A 20,279-nucleotide genomic window follows, 5' to 3' on the forward strand; every position below is an offset into this window, starting at 1 on the left:
CTGACGCCTTCTTCTACAATCTCTCTTAATCTCTATCAGTTACAATAATTCACAGTCAATCTCCAACCGAATACTCCTTCCTTGACTGCCGAGGACTCGCTCCATTCTCGCTCTCTTTCTACGTCTGAATTGATTATGTTCTGTGCCATTTATATAGTCTCTAGGCGGGAACCATAGAAAACATCTGTTGCCCAGTAATGGATATATGCGAACTATATATAAAGCATGTAAGATTTGAGGCTTCCACGGCGGTGACTATGAAGAAAGCAGTCTTCTGGGATTTGGCACCGTGTATATGTGGTGTTAACCGACGTTTCGGAGGAACGTATCGCCTCCATCTTCAGGGTAGAAGAAAAAATATATAAGAATCTGCAAGCAAAGAGACCGTGAGAACCGGTAAAAGCTTTATTTATATATAAAGCACCGCTTCCTATGTTCTTATATTTGCAGGGTGTTGCATAGCAACGGAAGTTATGAGATTGTTGCCTGCGTATTCGTTGCCGCGGGAATGTGTTTACCGTGTCGTTTCCCAGCAATGGGTGTACATGTCACAGTATTAATGATGTTGGAATTACGTTAGAAGTAATTAAATAGCTACTGACGAAAGGATTGCTTTTTTCCAAGGCCTCATTAGTAATTTCGAAATAAAAAACCTGGTCCATCCATATGCTTCTTCAGTAGACAAGTACATGTGCACTCAGAGCTGAAAGGACGGTTAGAGAAACTGGGTAAATAAATGTCTCCATCTTATTCAAATACTTTATGTAATAAACATTCAGTATAATTATAATTGATATTCATATGTCGTACAGTACGCGTGAAAAGTAAACACTTTTTCGGTTGCCACATAAGGCCCGAGTAAATACATTTAGTTTGCGTTTATTGGTGATTCTGAAGTCAAGCTTTAAGTTAAACTCTGCGTATTTTGTTTTACTTCAACTGACATATTACCGCTTTTAGGGCGCGCCATAGCTCAAGCGGTTAGTCGCTGCCTTCCCACCGCGGAGGCCCGGGTTCGATCCCGGGTCTGGTCAAGTGTGATTTGTGGTGGACAAAGTGGCGCTGGGGCAGGATTTCTTCTAGTACTTCAGTTTCCCCTGCCAATCTTCATTCCACCAATTGCTCAATAATCACCCTCACCTGTCATCTGGGGCTGGTACAATAGGCCAGAAGTGGCCGCAGTACCAAGTGGACTCAGTCCCACCTGCCCAAGTAATAAAAAATAATAGTACCGCTTTTAGTCGTTCGTTTCAACCCTCTTGAAGGTATCGTTGGGGGTGAGTGGTAATCCTTCATGTAGTAATCATATTTCAGTAGTTCAAACTGTACGTAAGCTCCATTACTTACCCAGTCGTTCCGTCCCGTAAGGTCTTGCGTAACCAGAATTTTGCGTAAGTCGAAATCGTCACTCCAGTATACGTACGTACATACGTATTTGTGTCTGTCCATGTTTGTGATTTGTAGACACAGCAAAAAGTGAAAATATGAACGGACGGAAAGGATTCATTGTAAGCATAAATAAAGGTAAAGTTGTCCCTGTTCTTTACGAATTAAGCATTACGCCATGAATGCGTATGGGTGATTCTTGACATCGACACTAGTTGGAGGTGAGTGGTCAGCTTCACTCCCTTGCCGCATTACCCCTGGGGAAAAAGTTCCCGGTACCAATTCGATAGGAGGTTGGGTGGACCCCAGAGCCGGTCTGGACGACGTGGAAAAGAGAAACTGCTTGAACCTGCCGGGACTCGAACTCCGAACCCTCGGTTGCCCAACATGTAGCCAGTCGGTATACCGAGTACGCTACCCCGGCTCATCGTTAGAAACATAGAAAACTAATATTTGGAACAACAACAATTTATTTACATTTTGTTTTATTCTGTTCGCTACCTACTGGAAAATTTTTGTAAGGACGAATCTGCGCAAGTCGACGCCTGCGTAGTTCGGAGAGCGCCAGTAATTCCAAATCATTATTTCCGTGGACTGCGAATGTATTTCCTTCGCTACAGCAAATAAAACAATAAAAACACTGAAAAAAATAAATATCAACATTAACATCCCCCCCAATTTAAATATACTATAACAGTGAAAAATATGACCAAAAATTTATATTACCAAACACAAATATCGTATCGTAAATTATCGTAAAACTGAAATCACAGTCTAAAAAATTACCTTTTCTCCCGTTTCGAAAATAAATGTTTCTACTTCAGAAACTCGACTAATGGTTAAGCTCGGGTCCTGGAAAACTACATCGGTAATCCTGCGTACCACATCTGTACACAGTTCTTACTTTCACTTCTTGAATATTAACTGCATACGTCAGATAATTCTGAGGGCGAAAACACTAGGCTTTGCCCCTACGTATAATTACCCCGCCAGACTGACTGTGAAGCATTTATACATGAGATAGTAAGAATAATTTTCACCGTTCACATTCGTCAGTAATAGCAACGTACAATCTTAATACAGTGATCTGAGACAAATCAGAGACATGTAAACAGCTCAGGTACTTTCTGGGAATCAATAAATTGTATCTTGATGTCGCTTTATCCTTGATATCCTACTCCAAAACTGTCCTCTAGTGTCCCTCCTTCCTCTTTGCTTCCCTTTGCCTTCTCTAGTGATGATGGTACCGTTATTTCAATGGGATGGAGTACAGCCTTCTCCACAGGATAGAATACGTGCTTCACAGCAGGAACCTTGACCGGGTACGGCCCTTCTGCGGGCACGGGATATGGCCTCTCTGCAGCCACAGGAATCGGCTTGTCCACGGAGACTTTCACGGGGTAGAACGCGTTCTTCTCAGCTGTGTAGTTTAGTTTCTTCTCTCCAGTGTAGGGGATTCCCTTCCCTATTTTGGCTGGATAGGACTTTTCTGCTGGCACAGGATATGGGCTCTTCACATGCACCTAAAATGCAGACAGTACATCGTATTTTCATTACAATTGCATTCGAGAAGCTCAGTTATCTTCCTCCTCCATAATCGTGCTTCTACAAACACGGTAAACTTTCATTTACTTCTATTTCTTGCTTAGGGATTTAGGTCGTTTATCCAAGGAAGCCATCAAGATCCGATGCCCTTTGTGACATTTCGTAGCAAGCAGTAGCATAGTTGGTTGAGACATGCTACAAGCCGGAAGGACTCGAGTTCGAGTCCCGATGAGGTGGATATTTTTCAATTGACCTAATCCTTCCAGCCGCATTATGGCCCTGGGGTTGGCTCAGCCTTTAACAGAAATGAGTACCAGGAATCCTGATGTCGGGTAAAGGGCGGCCGGCGCGTGAGGCTGACAACCTCACTGCTATCTGTGAGCCGATTGCTTAAAAATATGTGGGAGCCTTCACGGCCTGTTACAGGGATAGCTTTAGGGGCTACAGCACTTGAGTTTCTGTCCACGAGAGAACTCTATACATAATAAACGTCACCGTTGGATTATCTAACTAAACAAACTTTGCTTAACAGAGTCCTTCTTGCTTGGCTAATAATAGCTCAGATTTTTTTTATTACTAGTGGGGTGGAACTAAGTCCCTTGTACTGCGGCGATCTTCTGGCCTATTGTACCAGCCCCAGATGATAGGTGAGGATGATTGTTGAGCAATTTGTGGAATGAAGATTGGCAGGGGAAACCGATGTACTCGGAGAAAACCTGCCCCAGCACTACTTTGTCAACCACAAATCCCACCTGACCAGACCTGGGATCGAACCCGGGCCACGGCGGTGGGAAGCCAGCGACTAACCGCTTGAGCTATGGCGTGGCCTTAATAGCTCAGATAGTCAAGAAATTCCCAATATTTTATGGACCGCTCGGGTTTATTACTTGCCATGTTCAGAAGAGCCAGCCACTGATTCTTTCCTGAGTCAGTCTACTGCTACTCATCATATTCCTCTAATGTCCATTTTAATATTACACTTTCGTCTATGCCTAGGTCTTCCAAGTGAAGTTTTTTCCTTATGTTCTAGTAATATTTTCTATCATTTTCCTGCTCTACAATGCGTGCTACATGACCCACAAGTTTCGTTCTTTTTTTATTTGTCCTTATAATACTCAACGAAACTTAAAATTTATTAAGGTTCTGGTTATGAAATTTTATCAGTTGTTTGCTTCTTTTGTTGCGGTATTTCTTTGATGATTTTCATTTCTTTTTGTCTCATTGAGGTGGTTATGAATAATTTATTTGTAGTTATCTTGTAATACATTTGCCACTAAATAAAACGTGATTATGATTTACATAACCTTGTGTTGCTTGCCCTGTACAGGAAATAGGACGTTCTATCTAAATACCTTTTAGGTATCTTTGCACGAGTCATATATTTTTAATAGGAAATTTCGAAGTGACACACTTGGCGAAGGAAATTGCTTCCAGCTGTCAAAGCTACGTTAAATATGCTCATACACCAGAAACATATTACGTAAATTATGACGTAGTTGCCCAGTGTAAGTGTTCAAGTCAATAGTGAGTGCTATATAATTTCTGTGACACAATCACGTTTGAATTCGCAGCACTGCGATTCAGAAAATGTTCACTTCTCGAAATTGAATGAACACTGAGAGTCAGAACTTGGTCCTGTGCAAACTGGTGCGATTGCACGTCTTGTACACACGATTTTATTGAGGCCTTAATATTTGCTAAGAAGAAAAATTTACATGAATTAAAGTGACCAACATTTAATGGAAATTTTCTGAATTAAGTATTATAAGCGGAATATACAATTAACATATTAATTTAAATTTATAAAGTACCAACACCAAGTAAAATTTCAAGTTCTTTGTGTTGTTATTTACATATAATTCAACTTAAGTGCCTTCTATGATACTGACCTCGTGGCAAATAAATTAAACTTTGAAGGGATTCCTAGTTCTCACGGCAATGATTATGAGGAGATGCATCTTCTAGTATGTGACGCAGTTTAGCCCGTAGAAAATCAACGTGTTTCTCCAAGTCATCGTTTGAATTTCAACGTACTACACGGCATTACATCGCAGAAGATAGAATTCCTCAAACCAAATTTTGTTCATTGGATGTTTGGCCGTCAACACCCTCGAATTTTCATTTTAACCGACCCTCTAACTGTCCAATAATACTAATTTGTCTATAATCAGTTAAATTTATAAGAATGCATTTCATTGGTGCCCAGACCTCAGTGTATTTCATTAAATTATTAAATTCCCAAAGCTCTGAACTGGAAAGGTTGAGGTGACAACGTTTGGTCACACTAAATGTTCCCTCAGCACTCCTCAGACACCCTCAGTTCAGGTTCTTCCCACATTGTGGGACGTGATTTGAATGATATGCTTCTTACCTGGACGGGATAAGGGAACTTCTTCTGGACAGCTTCCTTTTGCACAGTGACAGGATATGGCTCCTCCACTGGCGCAGAGACAGGCCTGTTAGCAGACGCCTTGACAGGTACATTCACCTTCACAGGGTATGGTTGAGAGACAGGCACTTGTACGCGTACCGGGTAACGTGCAGCCACTTTCTTCTCTACAAGAACAGTATACGGCTTCGGGTCATGAACCGTGTACGACTGTGGGACAGGAACTCTCACGTGAACGGCAAATGGAACTTCCGGAACAAAGTAAGGTCTCTGTACAGGGACATTCAGGGGGTAAGGTACAGGCTTATGGACTGCGTAATGGAGACCGGCTGGATGGGATACAAATTGTTTGGCTGGAAAAGAAACGGTTTTCTCAGTGGGTTGTGGTACATGTTTCTCGCCTGGAATGTAAACTGGGAAATGGTGTTGGAGTGAAACTTCGTCAGTCAGCGTAAGTGTCTGGACATCATGGTTCTTATGCAGTGAAGTGTCTTCGAAGATGTTGGGACTGTGTTGTAAATTGTGGCCTCCATGGTAGTTAAACAGATAGTTAAAATTATTCTCACGTATAAGTTGATGTCCTTCATCCTGTCCTGTCTCTGTAACTCTGTATCCTTCCAACGGCTGCTCCAGATGGCCATGTTGACGGAATTCTGACCCATGATTTTGAGCTGTTTGTTGATCTGAATGTTGTTCCACAGAATTCAACTTGTGCTTCTGTTCCAGTGTAGCTTCACCTGGATTTGTATGTTTCTTCTCTTTGGGTTCTCTGTCATTTCCATTTTCATCCATTTCTTTTACGTCATATTGCAGTTCTGATTCTTCGGCTTCACCCTGTGTCTGCTTTATGTCGACGTTCAATTGTTTTTCTTTCCCGGTGTTTTGTCCTGTTGTGTTTTCTTCATCCTGGAGCTGTTGCCCTTGATTCCTATTTACCTCCTTTGCAAATTGTTCATTATCTTGATGCCCTTCGAATTCTGATATGGTCTCCAAGTGCTTAAGCATATTTTCTTCATTGGCTGCAAGCTCGTTTCTTTCCTGTTGTTTCTCTTTCAAATCATCATCTTTTCCTAACGAAAGTTCGTCCTTGCTATCGATCTCGTGTTCTAATGTTGAATCCTCCCTTTTCGTTTGGTTGTTTACGTCTTTCTCGGTGCATTTGCTCTCTTCAGCCGAAGTTATTAATGCAAATGCCAGTATAATTATTTCGATCTGCAACACAAACCGTAATTAATCAGACAATTGTCACATATTTGTGTAAAGTAAGGGTATCCCTGTAACAGTCCGTGGAGGCCCATAGGGTTGTGAGATGTTGAGGTTCCCACATTTTCTAGACAGTCGGCTCATAGATGGAGGCAAGGTTGTTAGCCTTACACGCCAGCCTCACTTTACTCCCAGGAAGATTCCCGGTACTCATTTCTGTTAGAGGCTGAGTCGACCCCAGGGCCATAGTGAGGCTGGAATGGTTAGGTCAATTGAAAAGAAAAATCCAATGACCTCATCGGGACTTGAACCCGAGACCTTCTGGCTTTTAGCATAGTGCCTCAACCGACTATGCTACCAGGTGCCCCCACATATATGTGTTCAATTTATAAATACGAGCATGTCTACTACTTGTGCCCTAGAAGCGAGAAATTCCTGTTACATTCCTACATTCCATCAGCTATGAAGATGAGTGAAACGTATTTCCTTAATCTTGGCGTATTTCACAAACCTTTATGAAATGCATAGACTGCTTATTAGTAAATGATAATTTATGGACGCTGAGTTGAAAGAGCTTGGAAGCAGATGACCGTGCTCAGTTATTAAGGTTCTGTCCCTGATTTTTCTTTCAAGGGATGCAGAAAACCACAGAGAAGTTCCTCAGTCGGGTTCAGATACGAGGGAAGGTTTATATCCGTAAGCTAGGCATTGTCTTAGTAACATATCTTCTTGTGTTTCTATATTATCCAAAGACTCCGTGGCTTTAGCCCGCAACCAAACTATAGCAACCGAGCGACCGCCGTTTGTCGGCCAACTTTGTGGATAGAGTGTGTCGCGTGGTTAGAGCAACGAATCCCCAAGGCTGTTAATTTTCGGTTCTCTAGACCGGAGCCGCTTTTTCCTTGAAATAGCTCCTCAGTTATTCTCGCTAGGCTGAATGGACCCCGTTCCAGACCCGCTACTTCTCAGAAAATCCGGTAGCGCCGGTAGTCGAACCCGAGACCTCTAGATCTATAGCCAGGAACTCTAACCACTAGACCACAGAGGCGGTCAAAGTCTCGCATATCGAATTACAAAAATTATCTAGTAGTTTAGGCACTGATACTAGGGAACAGATAAAATGACAGGTATGAATCCCACCTAAGGAGGTTTTTCTCCCCCTTTGAAAGGACGCCTGCAAATGAGGTTCAACTTAGGTCCTCCGAATGGGATCAGAATCTAAGATTGTGGGGAGTCCACGGCAGTGAACTCTCCTTAAAGACCTTAAAGACTGAGGCGGCCTCATACGAGTATGTCGACTTAAATACCGCCTATCGCCTTTGCACGAACTTAAGAAATAACACTTACTCTTAGTGCCATGGCGGTCTCTTGCGCGGAAATATGGAACTGACTTCCTATTGTGACAATATGACACTTTATATAGAATTTGTCCCTCGCTTTTTAACTTTCCCTCCTTTCTTATGAATACCTGACACGCGACACAACGATACATTCATTTCGATATGGACAGCGAACATAATATCGATGTCATTCTTTGTATCTTATCTTTATATCGATAGCTCTCGCAAAACTGTGACAATATTCCGTACTTTATATAAAACTAAACTTTTATTAAATGGATCCAAATATGTGGTCCCTTCCTACTTTCAACGCTCTTTCCTTCCGCCTTTCACTCTTTCTGTTCTTTCTGTTTATTCTTTCGTTCCCTACCTAGTTTGTTTCGTTTACTATTTAGCCATTCTTCGAATCAAATTTTTAAACCCATTCGTTGAGAAAAAATCTCAGCAAATATTACGCTATTCTCAGTAACAATAATACAGATGCGTCTCATGATTAATAATAATACAGAGTGGCCTAAAATTGATTCTGATGTAAACCTGTCAGTCAGTGTGTAGAGCGGTATCACAGTGCTGTGGACTGTGCATTCCACATGGAGGAACTCATCCGAAAAAAAAATTCGTAAATTCAATTAAGTAATAAAGTAATTTCTGACGTATTTCAGTGTACAATTTTCTAACCGGCTAGCTGACTCTTGATCCAACCTGTACATCGAATAAAATTAATCAGTATTGACTAAATCAAAGAAGACGTATCGTAAACTTCGCAGACTAAAAACATTTCACAGTGTACATATTAACGGTTGTATTTCATGTATTCATTTTATGCTAACGTTAAGAAACTATAGAACGAACGTGAGAAAAATTCTATTTATTTTGAAGTTACGTAGTACGTATAAATTCCATATTGATACCAGATTTTCATCTCAATAATGAGCATTTGTAACACACATTTTTAAAATAATTTTTCATTCTGCTTGTACTTTTTTTTCCTCTTTTCCTAGTGGGGTGGGACTAAGTCCCTTGTACTGAGGTCACTTCTGTCTTATTGTACCAGCTCCAAATGATAGGTGAGGGTGATTGTGGAGCAATTGGTGGAATGAAGATTGGCAGGGGAAACCGAAGTACTCTGAGAAAACCTGTCCCAGTGCCACTTTGTCCACCACAAATCCCACTTGACCAGACCCAAGATGAACCCGGGCCGCCGCGGTGGGAAGGCAGCGACTAACCGCTTGAGCTATGGCGCGGCCCCCTACTTGGACCTTAAATATCAGTATAATTTTTGCGTCCAAGTACGCGTACATCTGAAGAATCTATCGAGCTTTATTATATTAAATTTATTTAATAAGGAATAATCGATGACACGAGACATCCGTGTTGTATGAAAGGAAAGTAGGCGTTTAGTTCTTCCCAGAACTTCTTGTATTATTTAATTTAAGCGTAATATACTTCGCATACCGACCGAGCGACCGCCTCTTGTGGGCGAAGTTAGTGCCCGCTTTTGCGGATAGAGTGTGCTGCGTGATCAGCGCAACGAATCCCCACTGCCGTTAATCTCGGTTTCCTATGCCGGAGCTGCTATTTCCTTGAAATAGCTCCTCAATTATCCTCGCAAGGTTGCGTGGACCTCGTTCCAGACCCACTACTTCTCAGAAAATCTAGTAGCGCCGGGAATTGAACCTGGACCTGTGTATCTGTAGCTAGGAACTAGACCACAGATGCGGTCGGTATAGTTCACTTGCGTATTAAAAACCTCAGAGTTTTTTTTTGTTTATACGACGCATATATGAGATCCCTAGTTTGAATCTGGGCCTGGAAACGAACTATCGTCAGTTTTTGCGATTTTCCACAGTCTCACCAGATAAATTCCAGGATATTACTTCAAGATAAGCCACCATCTCATCCTTCCATATCCTTTCCTGTTCACTAATCATCCAATTATATGAAGCTGTGTACTCTTGAGCTTATCACAACGTTTTTAAATGAACTGTAAACAGACTAAGTCTGGGGGGGGGGAGATAAGGAAAGGTGAGATGTTGAAAGTCAGACGCTAGTTATAACCTTCTTGCTGGATGATAACCTCTAGCGCTACCTCGTCAAGGTTGTATTTACCAGCACGTCTCCGATAGATAGCAGCACACAGCACATGTTCTGCAAAGCCAGTGCAGAACTGTGATTCAAATAGTTGAGAAATTATCCGCTGTGAAACTTCCGAAGACGTGAGTGTGCTGACATCTAGTGTATAAACTAATCGTTCTCAAGGCCGAGCAATGTAAATCCGGGAAAGGATGTTATTGTGGTCGATCGGTGATGTCCTAGTTGCTTACTCATGGAGCTGAGCCCTTCTGGAGGAGCCGCCAATTCTGCAGCAACTCAAGAATTTCGTAGAATTTTATGGAACCCGAATGTTCATTGCCGTGTTCACAAGAGCCCTCCACTGGACCCTATCCTGAGCCAGATAAATCCAATCCATACCATCCCATCCTATCTCTCTAAGATACATTTTAATATTGTCCACCAACCTACGCGTTGGTCTTCCCAGTGGTTCTTTCCTTCTGGATTTCTCACCAATATCCAATATGTATTCGTCTTCTCCCCAATTCGTGCTACATGCCATAGCCATCTCATTCTCCTTGTCTTGATCATTCTAATTACACTTAGAGAAGAGTACAAGTTATGAAGCTCCTCATTATGCAGTTTTCTCCAACCTCCCGTCACTTCATCCCTCTTCGGTCCAAATATACTCAACACTCTGTTCTCAAACACCCTCAGTCTATGTTCCTCCCTTAATGCCAGAAACCAAGTTTCACACCCATAAAGAACCACAGGCAAAATTATGTCTACTTTCGTAAACTCATTATAATAGCAACTTTTCGTCTCCTTTCTTGGCAAACAAAGTGGAAATTTTCGGAAAGTTTTAGATTAAATTACTACAGCTTCATCCTCATCTTTCCAGCTTATTTGCAGATCTTTCCTATATCATTTGATGGAGATTGGATGGCTCAGTCGGTATAACGAGGGACTGGACGGCTGGACTTCGATTCCTGTTAGAGGGAGAGTGCAGACCGGTTCCGGGGGCCACCCTGCCTTCTAAACAAAGGGTACCGGGGGCCATTTCCCGGGATATAAAGTGGCAGGGGCGAGAAGCTGACAACTCACCTCAAGATTTGTGCTGCTCCACTCACCAATATGTCTTAATGGCGTGTTTCTTAATTAAGCACAGGGATAGCTTCTTTTTCACTGGCGCTACAACCCCCTTGGGCCCTGGTGTCTGATTTTTAGTTTCATGATAATTTTACAGATGGTAGGACTCCTCGGACGAGTGATCAGCTCGTTGCAACACATAGGACAACACAAACACAAACAGACATCCATGCCTTGTGTGGCATTCGAACCCACGATCCCCGATTCTGAATGAGCGAAGACAGTGCATGCCTTAGACCGCTCGGCTACTGTGACCGGCTGGAATAGCTTTACCTTTTACCTTTATCGTCTAATGCTATATGATGTAAGGTGTCGAGAGCGTCATTGAACAATACGTAAAATATATGTGAGGATGGAGGTGGATGCAGCTGGTTTGGGATCGTGTCCAGTGACGAGCTTAAGTATTATCGACATTAAACTTAAAGTTATGCTACCAGAAAGTGTGAGAATATACAGTTAACAGTTAAAATTAGCTGACGGAAAACTCATCATTCAGTGGAACAAACGCGATGATTTTCAGCCTAACGAATAACTTTCACAGGCTCATGAATGCGGCGTCGATGGCCTCCCGTCGCTGTGGGCCGGGTCCGATCCCAGGTAAAATTATGTGAGATTTGTAGTGGACAAAGTGGCACTGGGGTGTTCTGCCTCAGCTGCCAATTTTAATTCCACCAACTGTCCCTCCTTATTAAATCACCGTATCTTCCGACGTTATGTAGCTCCGATCTTTGCAGGATATTTAAATATGAAACATAAAAATAAACTTTCCGTATGCTAAACGTAAGATAAAATAAAATTATCCTTGTACTTATTTAATTAAGCACTAAGTCATGAAGGTGCATGGGGGAGTGGAATTTATCTAATCCTTCCGGCCGCACTAGGCCATGGGGTTTACTCAGCCTCTAACAGAAATGAGTACCAGGAATTAATTAAACAATTTCCCTGGGGAGTAAAGCGCGGCCGGCGCGTAAGGCTGACAACCATACCGCTGTCTTTGAGCCGATTGTCTAGATAATGTGGGTCCCTTAACGTCTCACAACCCTATGGACCTTCACGGCCTGTTACAGGGATAGCTTTACTGTTTTTTTTTACTAGTCGGAGGTGAGCACTCAGCTTCAACCCCCGGGGATAGAGCCCCCGGTACCCATTGGATAGGAGGTTGGGTGAACCCTTGAATCGGTTTGGACGACATGGAGAAAATTCTTGACCCTACCGGGACTCGAACTCCGACCCCTCCGTCGTCCAGCCCGTAGCCCGTCGCTATACCGACTGCGTTATCCCTGTTCCTTCATATGCGATCCTTGGAATTTAATTAGTTTTTTAACTTCGTGGGATTGGGTGGGGTGGGGTGAGACTTGAGTCCACTTTGGAACGTCGGCAACTAGTTGGCCTTCTTTACCAGCCCCACATTGTAGATGTGTATGGTGAATTTTGTGGAATGAGAATTTGCAGAGGAAACTAAAGTACTGTGAGAAAACCTGCCCCAGTATCATTTTGTCCACCACAAATCCCACATTACCTGACTTTCCGCGGTGAGAAGCCGGCGACTAACCGCTTGGCACGAGAAACCTCAGAATTTAAATTTACTCCGAAATAATCCAACCCTTAGAAACCGCATACAAATTTAACTGAAAGTATTGTCACGTGTTTCCTAGGCAACGCGACAAGAAATTTTGTGTGGGTCTCGGATTTGGACGAATATTTATTGGACATTCATTCTTTACACTCACAAATACAATTATTCGCACTAATAACATCTGCAGTGTGACGTTTCCTCTTCAGTGTTACACACACCCACACCGCTAATTTCGGTGAAGTGTCTTCTGCTGTGCTCGGAGCTCAACGGGAATACATTTGTACTCCCTCGAACAATTCGTTACAAGTAACGGTTAAAACTCCACTGTTGGACTTATATCTTCGGGGCAACAGTCGCCCTAGGCATTTCTAGCCGTTGACCAGTGATGGACATGTTATAGTCCGACTTCCAGGCAGCGCGTCACAGTATGAACTTCCTTTTCGTCATTATAAGATAAAAATATCCATCGCTTCAGTGACTTGTACAATATGATTCTAGTGAAATCTCAAGGAAAATGACGTCAAGTACATTGCGCATCGCCACGTAGAGAAGCAGGAGACACGCAAACAGCACATTTTGTTCAAATAATGTGAGTATATTAATGTATATATGGAATAATGAACCTTGTATCTTCTTGTTTCTGGTTTACCTTACGCCATCGTCATAAAGGCAACAGCGTCAAATGGCAGATGTAAATTCTGAGGTTTTATCTTCTCTAATTATTAATAATGTGGTCGCCTAGGTTGTGACATCGCCTTAGTTTTGTGGATCATTTCCCAAATATCGCATCTGCACGGTGTCACAATCTAGAAAACCACAATTCTAAATGTTGAATGGCTAATGAGTTATAAATTGGAAAGTATTGTGACATGTAGACCCATTCCTACTCAACGCCCTAAATCCATGCAAGCGACAATAGAAAAGGGATTGGAAGAAGTTTTTTCTGTGTGGTCCGCGCCATGTCCGGTGCTAGGTAACGGGCTAATGAAGACGCATTCTGACAAGTGACACTTGTTTTCATAGCTTCCATCCATATAGTTTGAGCTAATGAGATTGTCGTTAAAGAAACTTTAAACAAATGAATAAATATGTTGGATTTGAGGTTCGTACTTTGCAGATGATATTGATATAATTGGCAGAACACAAAAATATATGAAAGAAGCTTTTCTTAATTTGGAAAGAGCAGCAAAAAACATGAATCTACAAATTAACCAAAATAAAATAAAGTACATGCCGGTAACCAAGAAAGACCTGCATATATTGAAATTGGCTCATATAAATTTGAGGTTGTATGTAGTTTTACTTACCTTGGATCAGGAGTTAACTGTAAAAATTACATCAGTGATGAAATAAAAGAGCGTGTACTTGCGGCAAATAAATGTCTCCATGGCCTTAGGAAACACCTGAAATCCCCACTAATACCCAGGAAAACCAAAACTATGACGTATAAAGTACTTATAAGATCAGTGCTATCTTATGCCTGTGAGACCTGGCCACTGTCAAGGTCGGATGAAAGACTGTTAAGTATATTTGAAAGTAGGACACTGAGATATAGCTTTGGACCAGTGGAAGAAAATGGAATATGGAGGAAGAGGTATAACCATGAGCTACACAAACTATTTAATGAACCAGACATTATTGGATTTATGAAGGTGAAAAGGCTTGAATGGGCTGGACACATAATACGTGCCAGTGAGAATAGAAGGATTAAGAAAATACTTAATACTAAACCAGAAGGAAATAGGAGAGTGGGAAGACCAAGATTAAGATGGGAAAAATGTGTGTGGCAGGACATAAGAATTTTGGGTGTAAAGAACTGGAGGAATGTAGCATCGAATGGTGAAGAATGGCGAGCAATCCTGAGGAAGGCCAAGGCTCACAAAGGGCTGTCGTGCCAGTGAGGATGATGATGATGATGAGGTTCTTACAGTGTAAATAAAGAAGCTGATGTAACTGGAATTTTGTTTCTATAAAATATAATATTATCCTGCTAAACAGTTGGTAGGTAATAGAATATAATAATAATAATAATAATAATAATAATAATAATAATACCATTATGGTCTGCGATATTCATTTCAGGCATTTTTTCGATATGATATTATGCTTGACAAAAAAGAGCTAAAATTCTTCATCCTTATGAAGCATTAAATTTAAATTGTTTATTTACCTTCAGTTTGTATGTACAAGTAATTACGGAGTCTAGTGACGTGTACAAATTTCTAAGAAGAGTCTTCGTAAAATATGCCTGCTGTAAATTTGATGTGTGGAATATACGAGTACATTCGAAAATTTGTTACAGGTTTTGCGAAGATTTTACAGTAATAGTATACACATAATTTATTTTTCGTAAAAACGTGATAAAAGTGTATATTTTGATATGAGATACTTACTTACTTACTCACGGAGCTGAGCCCTTCTTGAGGAGAAGTCAAATCTGCAGCTACTCAAGAATTTCCCAGCATTTTCTGGAGCCCGAAGGTTCATTACCGTGTTCACAAGAGCCCTCCACTCGTCTTTATCCTGAACCAAATCAGTCCAGTCCATACCATCCCATTCTATCTCTCTAAGATCCATTTTAATATTGTCCACCAACCTACACCTTGGTCTTCCCAGTGGTTCTTTCCTTCTGGATTTCCCACCAATATCCAATGTGTATTCCTCTTCTCCCCAATTCGTGCTACATGCCCTGCCTACCTCATCCTCACTGACGTGATTAGTTATACTTGGAGAAGAGTACAAATTATGAAGCTCCTCATTGATAGAATTACGAAGATATCGTAGATGTTCCTCATGAAATTTCCATTCTGTATGCGTCCCCTAACAAATCTTACAGTTAATATTGACTCATGGCTTGTGTGTAATGTTACATAACATTGCTAGCAGTGTTAAAAGTGTCTTGAACATTTGTAACTTATGCAGTCATGGGGATTTGTAGTCGCCGCAAAAATAACCTACGATGTTTCAAGAGTAAAATAACCAGCTTTGTTTCAGTGATTGTTGTAGAAACCATGATATTTTGAATATTTGTCAAACATGTTAAGAGCAATGTATCATACAATATGTTTTCCAAATGCATAATTTTTTTTTACGAATATCATAATTATCTTTGTAAAACAGACATGACTTGTAGGATTTGAGGTGCTCACAGCGGTAGTTATTAAGAGTTCTATCTTCTCAGTTATAACACAGCGTGGTACGTTTAAAGTCAAGAGACTAAGGGAACCCAGTGCCTGGGGGTATAACCGTGCCTTTTTGTTTTGGGGGGATAAAATACGGGGACCTGGCCCTCAAGGTTTTCTTGCTTTTTCATTTTTTCCCCTTTTTTGTAGCTGTAACCATTTCGAAAAGACATTAATTTCTTTTCACCCAAATCATGCGGCATATGCCGAAGTACAAGGTTTTTTATCGTGACTAGAGAAAAAGGGGTAAATAACGAAAACTAGAGGCAAGATATGCGGTTGAAAGGGGATATCAAAGAACTGCAGAAGGAATATTTGTTTCTGCACATAAATCACTGTGGGCAATGCGAACTACCAGCGTGGGTCCGTGCCTCTTGTTCTTCTACTGCGAGCGCGGAACGACCCCGGTTTCGTAACTTTGTAATGTTAACGTTACATCTCCCAACAGTCGGCGCCCGTGCGCTTGCGCACAGCAACAGGAAGACGTTACTTTCCTCTCCAATGTGATGCCTCGTAGTCGAGTAGTACGCCGACGTTTCCGAGGGATATCTTCATACTCTCAGAATAATCCAGGCACGCACACAAGTAGAGCGCCGCTTGCCTTACTCTTCGACACTGAACATGGAAGGAGAATGTTACTCCGAAACTTCAAGGGGCTTGTACAGGAATTCACTTTTACATCCCAGAAGACAGTAATATTTGTAGCCACTTATATGAGAATCGCAAATCCAACAAAATTGTGTCTTTCGTTCTTTCTTTCTAGGTCTGTATTGCGATATAAAGGTAACTGCGTTTTATAACCAATAAAAGACCAAGTAAAATTGCAGTAAATTTTAAAACAATTAAAAATATTTGTAGTATTCTTCCTGGCTCTGGGGTCGACTCAGCCCCTAACAAAAATCAGTAGCAGGAATCTTCCTGGGAGTTAAAGGACGGCCGGCGCGTAAGGCTCACAACCTCACCGCCATCTGTGAGATGATTGCCTAGAACACGGTATTCTGTTCGTGTACCCCCAGATGTAATTTCCCTTCAACGTTGTACCCCCAAAGTTGTTGGTGTATACGTCTATAATCTACATCTAAAATAAATTAAATAAATTACATCCAAAATAATGTATTAAGTAATAAGTTTCAAATGAGAAAAAGGAGAATCCTGCTATTAATAACAAATATATTATCGCCTATCATATAAAAATTAGGAGCACTCTGTAGAGTAGTTGGTTGAGGCACTGTGCTACAAGCCGGAAAGTCGCGGGTTCAAGACCCGATGAGGTCATTGGATTTTTTTCAATTGACCTACTACTTCCAGCCGCACTATGGCCCTGGCTGTCGACTCAGCCTCTAACAGAAATGAGTACCAGGAATTAATTAAATAATTTTCCTGGGGAGTAAAGCGCGGCCGACGCTGACAACCTTACCGCCATCTTTGAGCCGATTGTCTAGTTAATGTGGGACCCTCAACGTCTCACAACCCTATGGGCCTTCACGGCCTGTTACAGGGACAGCTTTACTTTTTACTTACTTTACTTTATCATATAAAAATTAATAAAGGAACAAAGATATTTTAGCAAAATAAAATTGTGTGATCAAATATTTTATCAGTTATTAATGTGGTTCCGACCTGTCAGCGAGAAGGTTGAGCTTGTTTCTGGTACGTAGCACCTCAATTAAGGGACGAATTTTCATTCTACATACCCCGTAAGATGTCATCCACTGTGCCTAGTCACAATGGTGTGGTGACTTGTGGGGGGGAAGCATAACATTCTTAACCTTGACCCTAGATGGAGGTGACATCAGTTTCACGCTCCGGTCGCTTTACCCCAGGAGAACGAAACCTTCGTATCCGTTGTGTATGAGGCTGGTGGGACCTCGGAGCCGGTCTGGACGCGATAACAGGCATATGGCTGGCGTAGAGGGACAGCCCCGCGAAGGCAAATGATCAACCTCGCGTCTCAACGGCTGTACTCCAGGGGAATGGTGTAGGGGGTCGGGTGGGCTCCACAGACGGGTTTGATTTGGCGGTGTACGTTGTAAGGCTCCACACATTCTTGCACTTGTCATGTGTATAGATGGCTTATCAGCTTCGCTCTATGACCGTTTTACCCCGAAGAAATAGCCCATGGTGTCTATTAGATAGGAGGGAGATTAGGCCCCAGAGTCGATGTAAATATAGCGACAGAGAACGGAAAGTTCCAGTCAGTAGCCAATCACATTACTGACAGATCTGTCCTGGTTCTCTGTGTGTTCCAGTAGTGACTAAGCCAAGCGTACGTTTTACATTATCAGTATATTAAAATGTGACGCAGATTCTAACAAATAAACACATAAAAAAGAGAACTACTTTGTTCGAACAAACGTTCTGATTATAAAAAATAATGTAGTAATAATATCCCCCCCCCCAAGATAAAGAGAACACGTGGTAGCGTAGTTAGTTGATGCACTGTGCTACAAGCCGGAAGGTCGCGGATTCGATTCCAGATGTCATTGGATTTTTCAGTGGACCTAATGATTCCAGTGGCACTATGGCTTCGAGGTCGACTCAGTCTCTAGCAGAAATGAGTACCCGGAATCTTCCTGGGGCGTAGAGAGTGGCCGGCGCGTAAGGCCGACAGCTTCACTGTCATCTGTGAACCGATTGTCTAGAAAATGTGGGGGCATCGAAGTCTCATAACCCTACTGGCCTCCAGTTGACCGGTTTCAAGGATAGCTTTGCCTTTCTTTTACCTTACTGAAGGAAATTTCCAGCCTCAATTTTTCTGCGTTTCCAGACATTAACTGGCCTTGTAGTAAAAGCTGTTCTATACGTATTCAGCTCATAACAAGATTCCTGACACCAGAAACTGGCAAACATTCCGGTGGCTCACTATACAAGTTTATTGAAAGGACCTTCCTGACCGCTGTCACTAATGTAGTAAAGTAAAAAAGTAAATCTATCCCTGTAGCAGGCCATGAAGGCCCATAGGGTTGTGAGACGTTGAGGGTCCCACATTATCTAGACAATCGGCTCAAAGACTGCGGTAAGGTTGTCAGCCTTACGCCTCGGCCGTGCTTTACTCCCCAGGAAAATTATTTATTTAATTCCTGGTACTCATTTCTGTTAGAGGCTGAGTGAACCCCAGGGCCATAGTGCGGTCGGAAGGATTAGGTCAATTGAAAAAAATTCAATGACCTCATCGGTATTTGAACCCACGACTTTCCCACTTGTAGCGTAGTGCTTTAACCGCTACGCTACCGCGTGCTGTCGCTAATGTAGAAAAAAAGGATCTCTACGTAGCGCGTCTATCAAGAACAAGAGGCGTCACACAATAATTTTACAATTTTCGAATTATTTCTGCATATACCGTATTTACGCATGTATAGGCCGCAGCGCAATTTTCAGACAGAAATTATAGAAAAAATAATTTTCTTGGAATATTATTACTATTAGTATACTACTAGTATTACTAATTATGAATATAATTTTTTTTTAATGAAGTGTGATTTCGAATATTTCGAATATAAGCCGCACCCCAGTTTTCCTCTTGAATTTTTGACAAAAAATGTGCGGCCTATACATGCGTAAATACGGTAAATCCATCATTATAGGTTGCGAGGTGAAGTTGCCACACATAACGTCAAGGTCAAGGAGGGTGAGATGGGCAAGGCATGTTGCAGTCATGAGGGAGAGGAACAGTGCATGTAGGATCTTCGTAAGGACGCCAGAAGAAAAGAGACCACTAAACAAAACTCCGTGGTCTGTAGTCCGCAAGCGAACTATTCCGACCGAGCGACCGCCGCTTGTCGACGAAGTTACTGCTAACTTTTGCGGATAGAGGGTGTCGCGTGGTCAGCGCAACGAATCCCCACGGCCGCTAATTTCGGTTTTCTAGACCGGGAGAAGAGACCACTAGGAAGATTTAAACGTAGGTAAGAAAATAATATTAAAATGGATCTTAAGAGACAGAATTGTGTTGTATGGGCTGGACTGATCTGGTTCAGAATAGGTACAAGTAGCAGGATAATGTAAACGCAGTGGTGAATCTTCCGAGTGCCATAAAATATTTGGAAATTCTTGAGTAGCTAAGCTACTGACGGATTCTCAAGGAGAGCCCAGGTCCTTGGATGTAACATCAAGGATTACCGAGCATGTTGGCATAGAGGTAACGCTCTAGACTTGTATTCAGAAAGTTCTTAGTTCGACTGTTTTCCGGAACATTCGCTGTCCTGCTTGAGGTTCTTCGTATTTTTCCTCAGTTCCTCCAGGAAAATTCTGGGATAACATTTTGATTAACCCAGGACCATTTTCTTCCAAATGATTTCTAATGTTTCGTTTATCAACCCTATCATTCGACGTTACATAATTTAATTATAGGGAGCGTCGTAACATAACCCCCCCCACCCCCCAAAAAAAACTGGACTGCACTTATGTTTAATATTCTTAACGTATTAGAAGTCACATACAAATTGTAGACGATTTTT

The 20,279-nt window shown here is 41.8% G+C and overlaps 1 protein-coding gene across 1 annotated transcript in view; it reads right to left on the reverse strand.

Annotated features, from left to right (window-relative positions):
- Positions 1-1,742: 1,742 nt before the first annotated feature.
- Positions 1,743-20,279, reverse strand: part of LOC111862476 — a 97,694-nt gene continuing 79,157 nt past the window's right edge. The window contains exons 2-3 of the mRNA XM_033750684.1: positions 5,303-6,532; positions 1,743-2,909 (exon numbers count right to left, since the gene is read on the reverse strand). Of these exons, the coding sequence (XP_033606575.1) occupies positions 2,547-2,909; positions 5,303-6,532 (1,593 nt within the window). The 3' untranslated portion in view covers positions 1,743-2,546. The remainder of the gene's footprint in view (positions 2,910-5,302; positions 6,533-20,279) is intronic.

The sequence above is a fragment of the Cryptotermes secundus genome, unplaced genomic scaffold, assembly GCF_002891405.2.
Source record: "Cryptotermes secundus unplaced genomic scaffold, Csec_1.0 scaffold816, whole genome shotgun sequence".
Taxonomy (NCBI): domain Eukaryota; kingdom Metazoa; phylum Arthropoda; class Insecta; order Blattodea; family Kalotermitidae; genus Cryptotermes; species Cryptotermes secundus.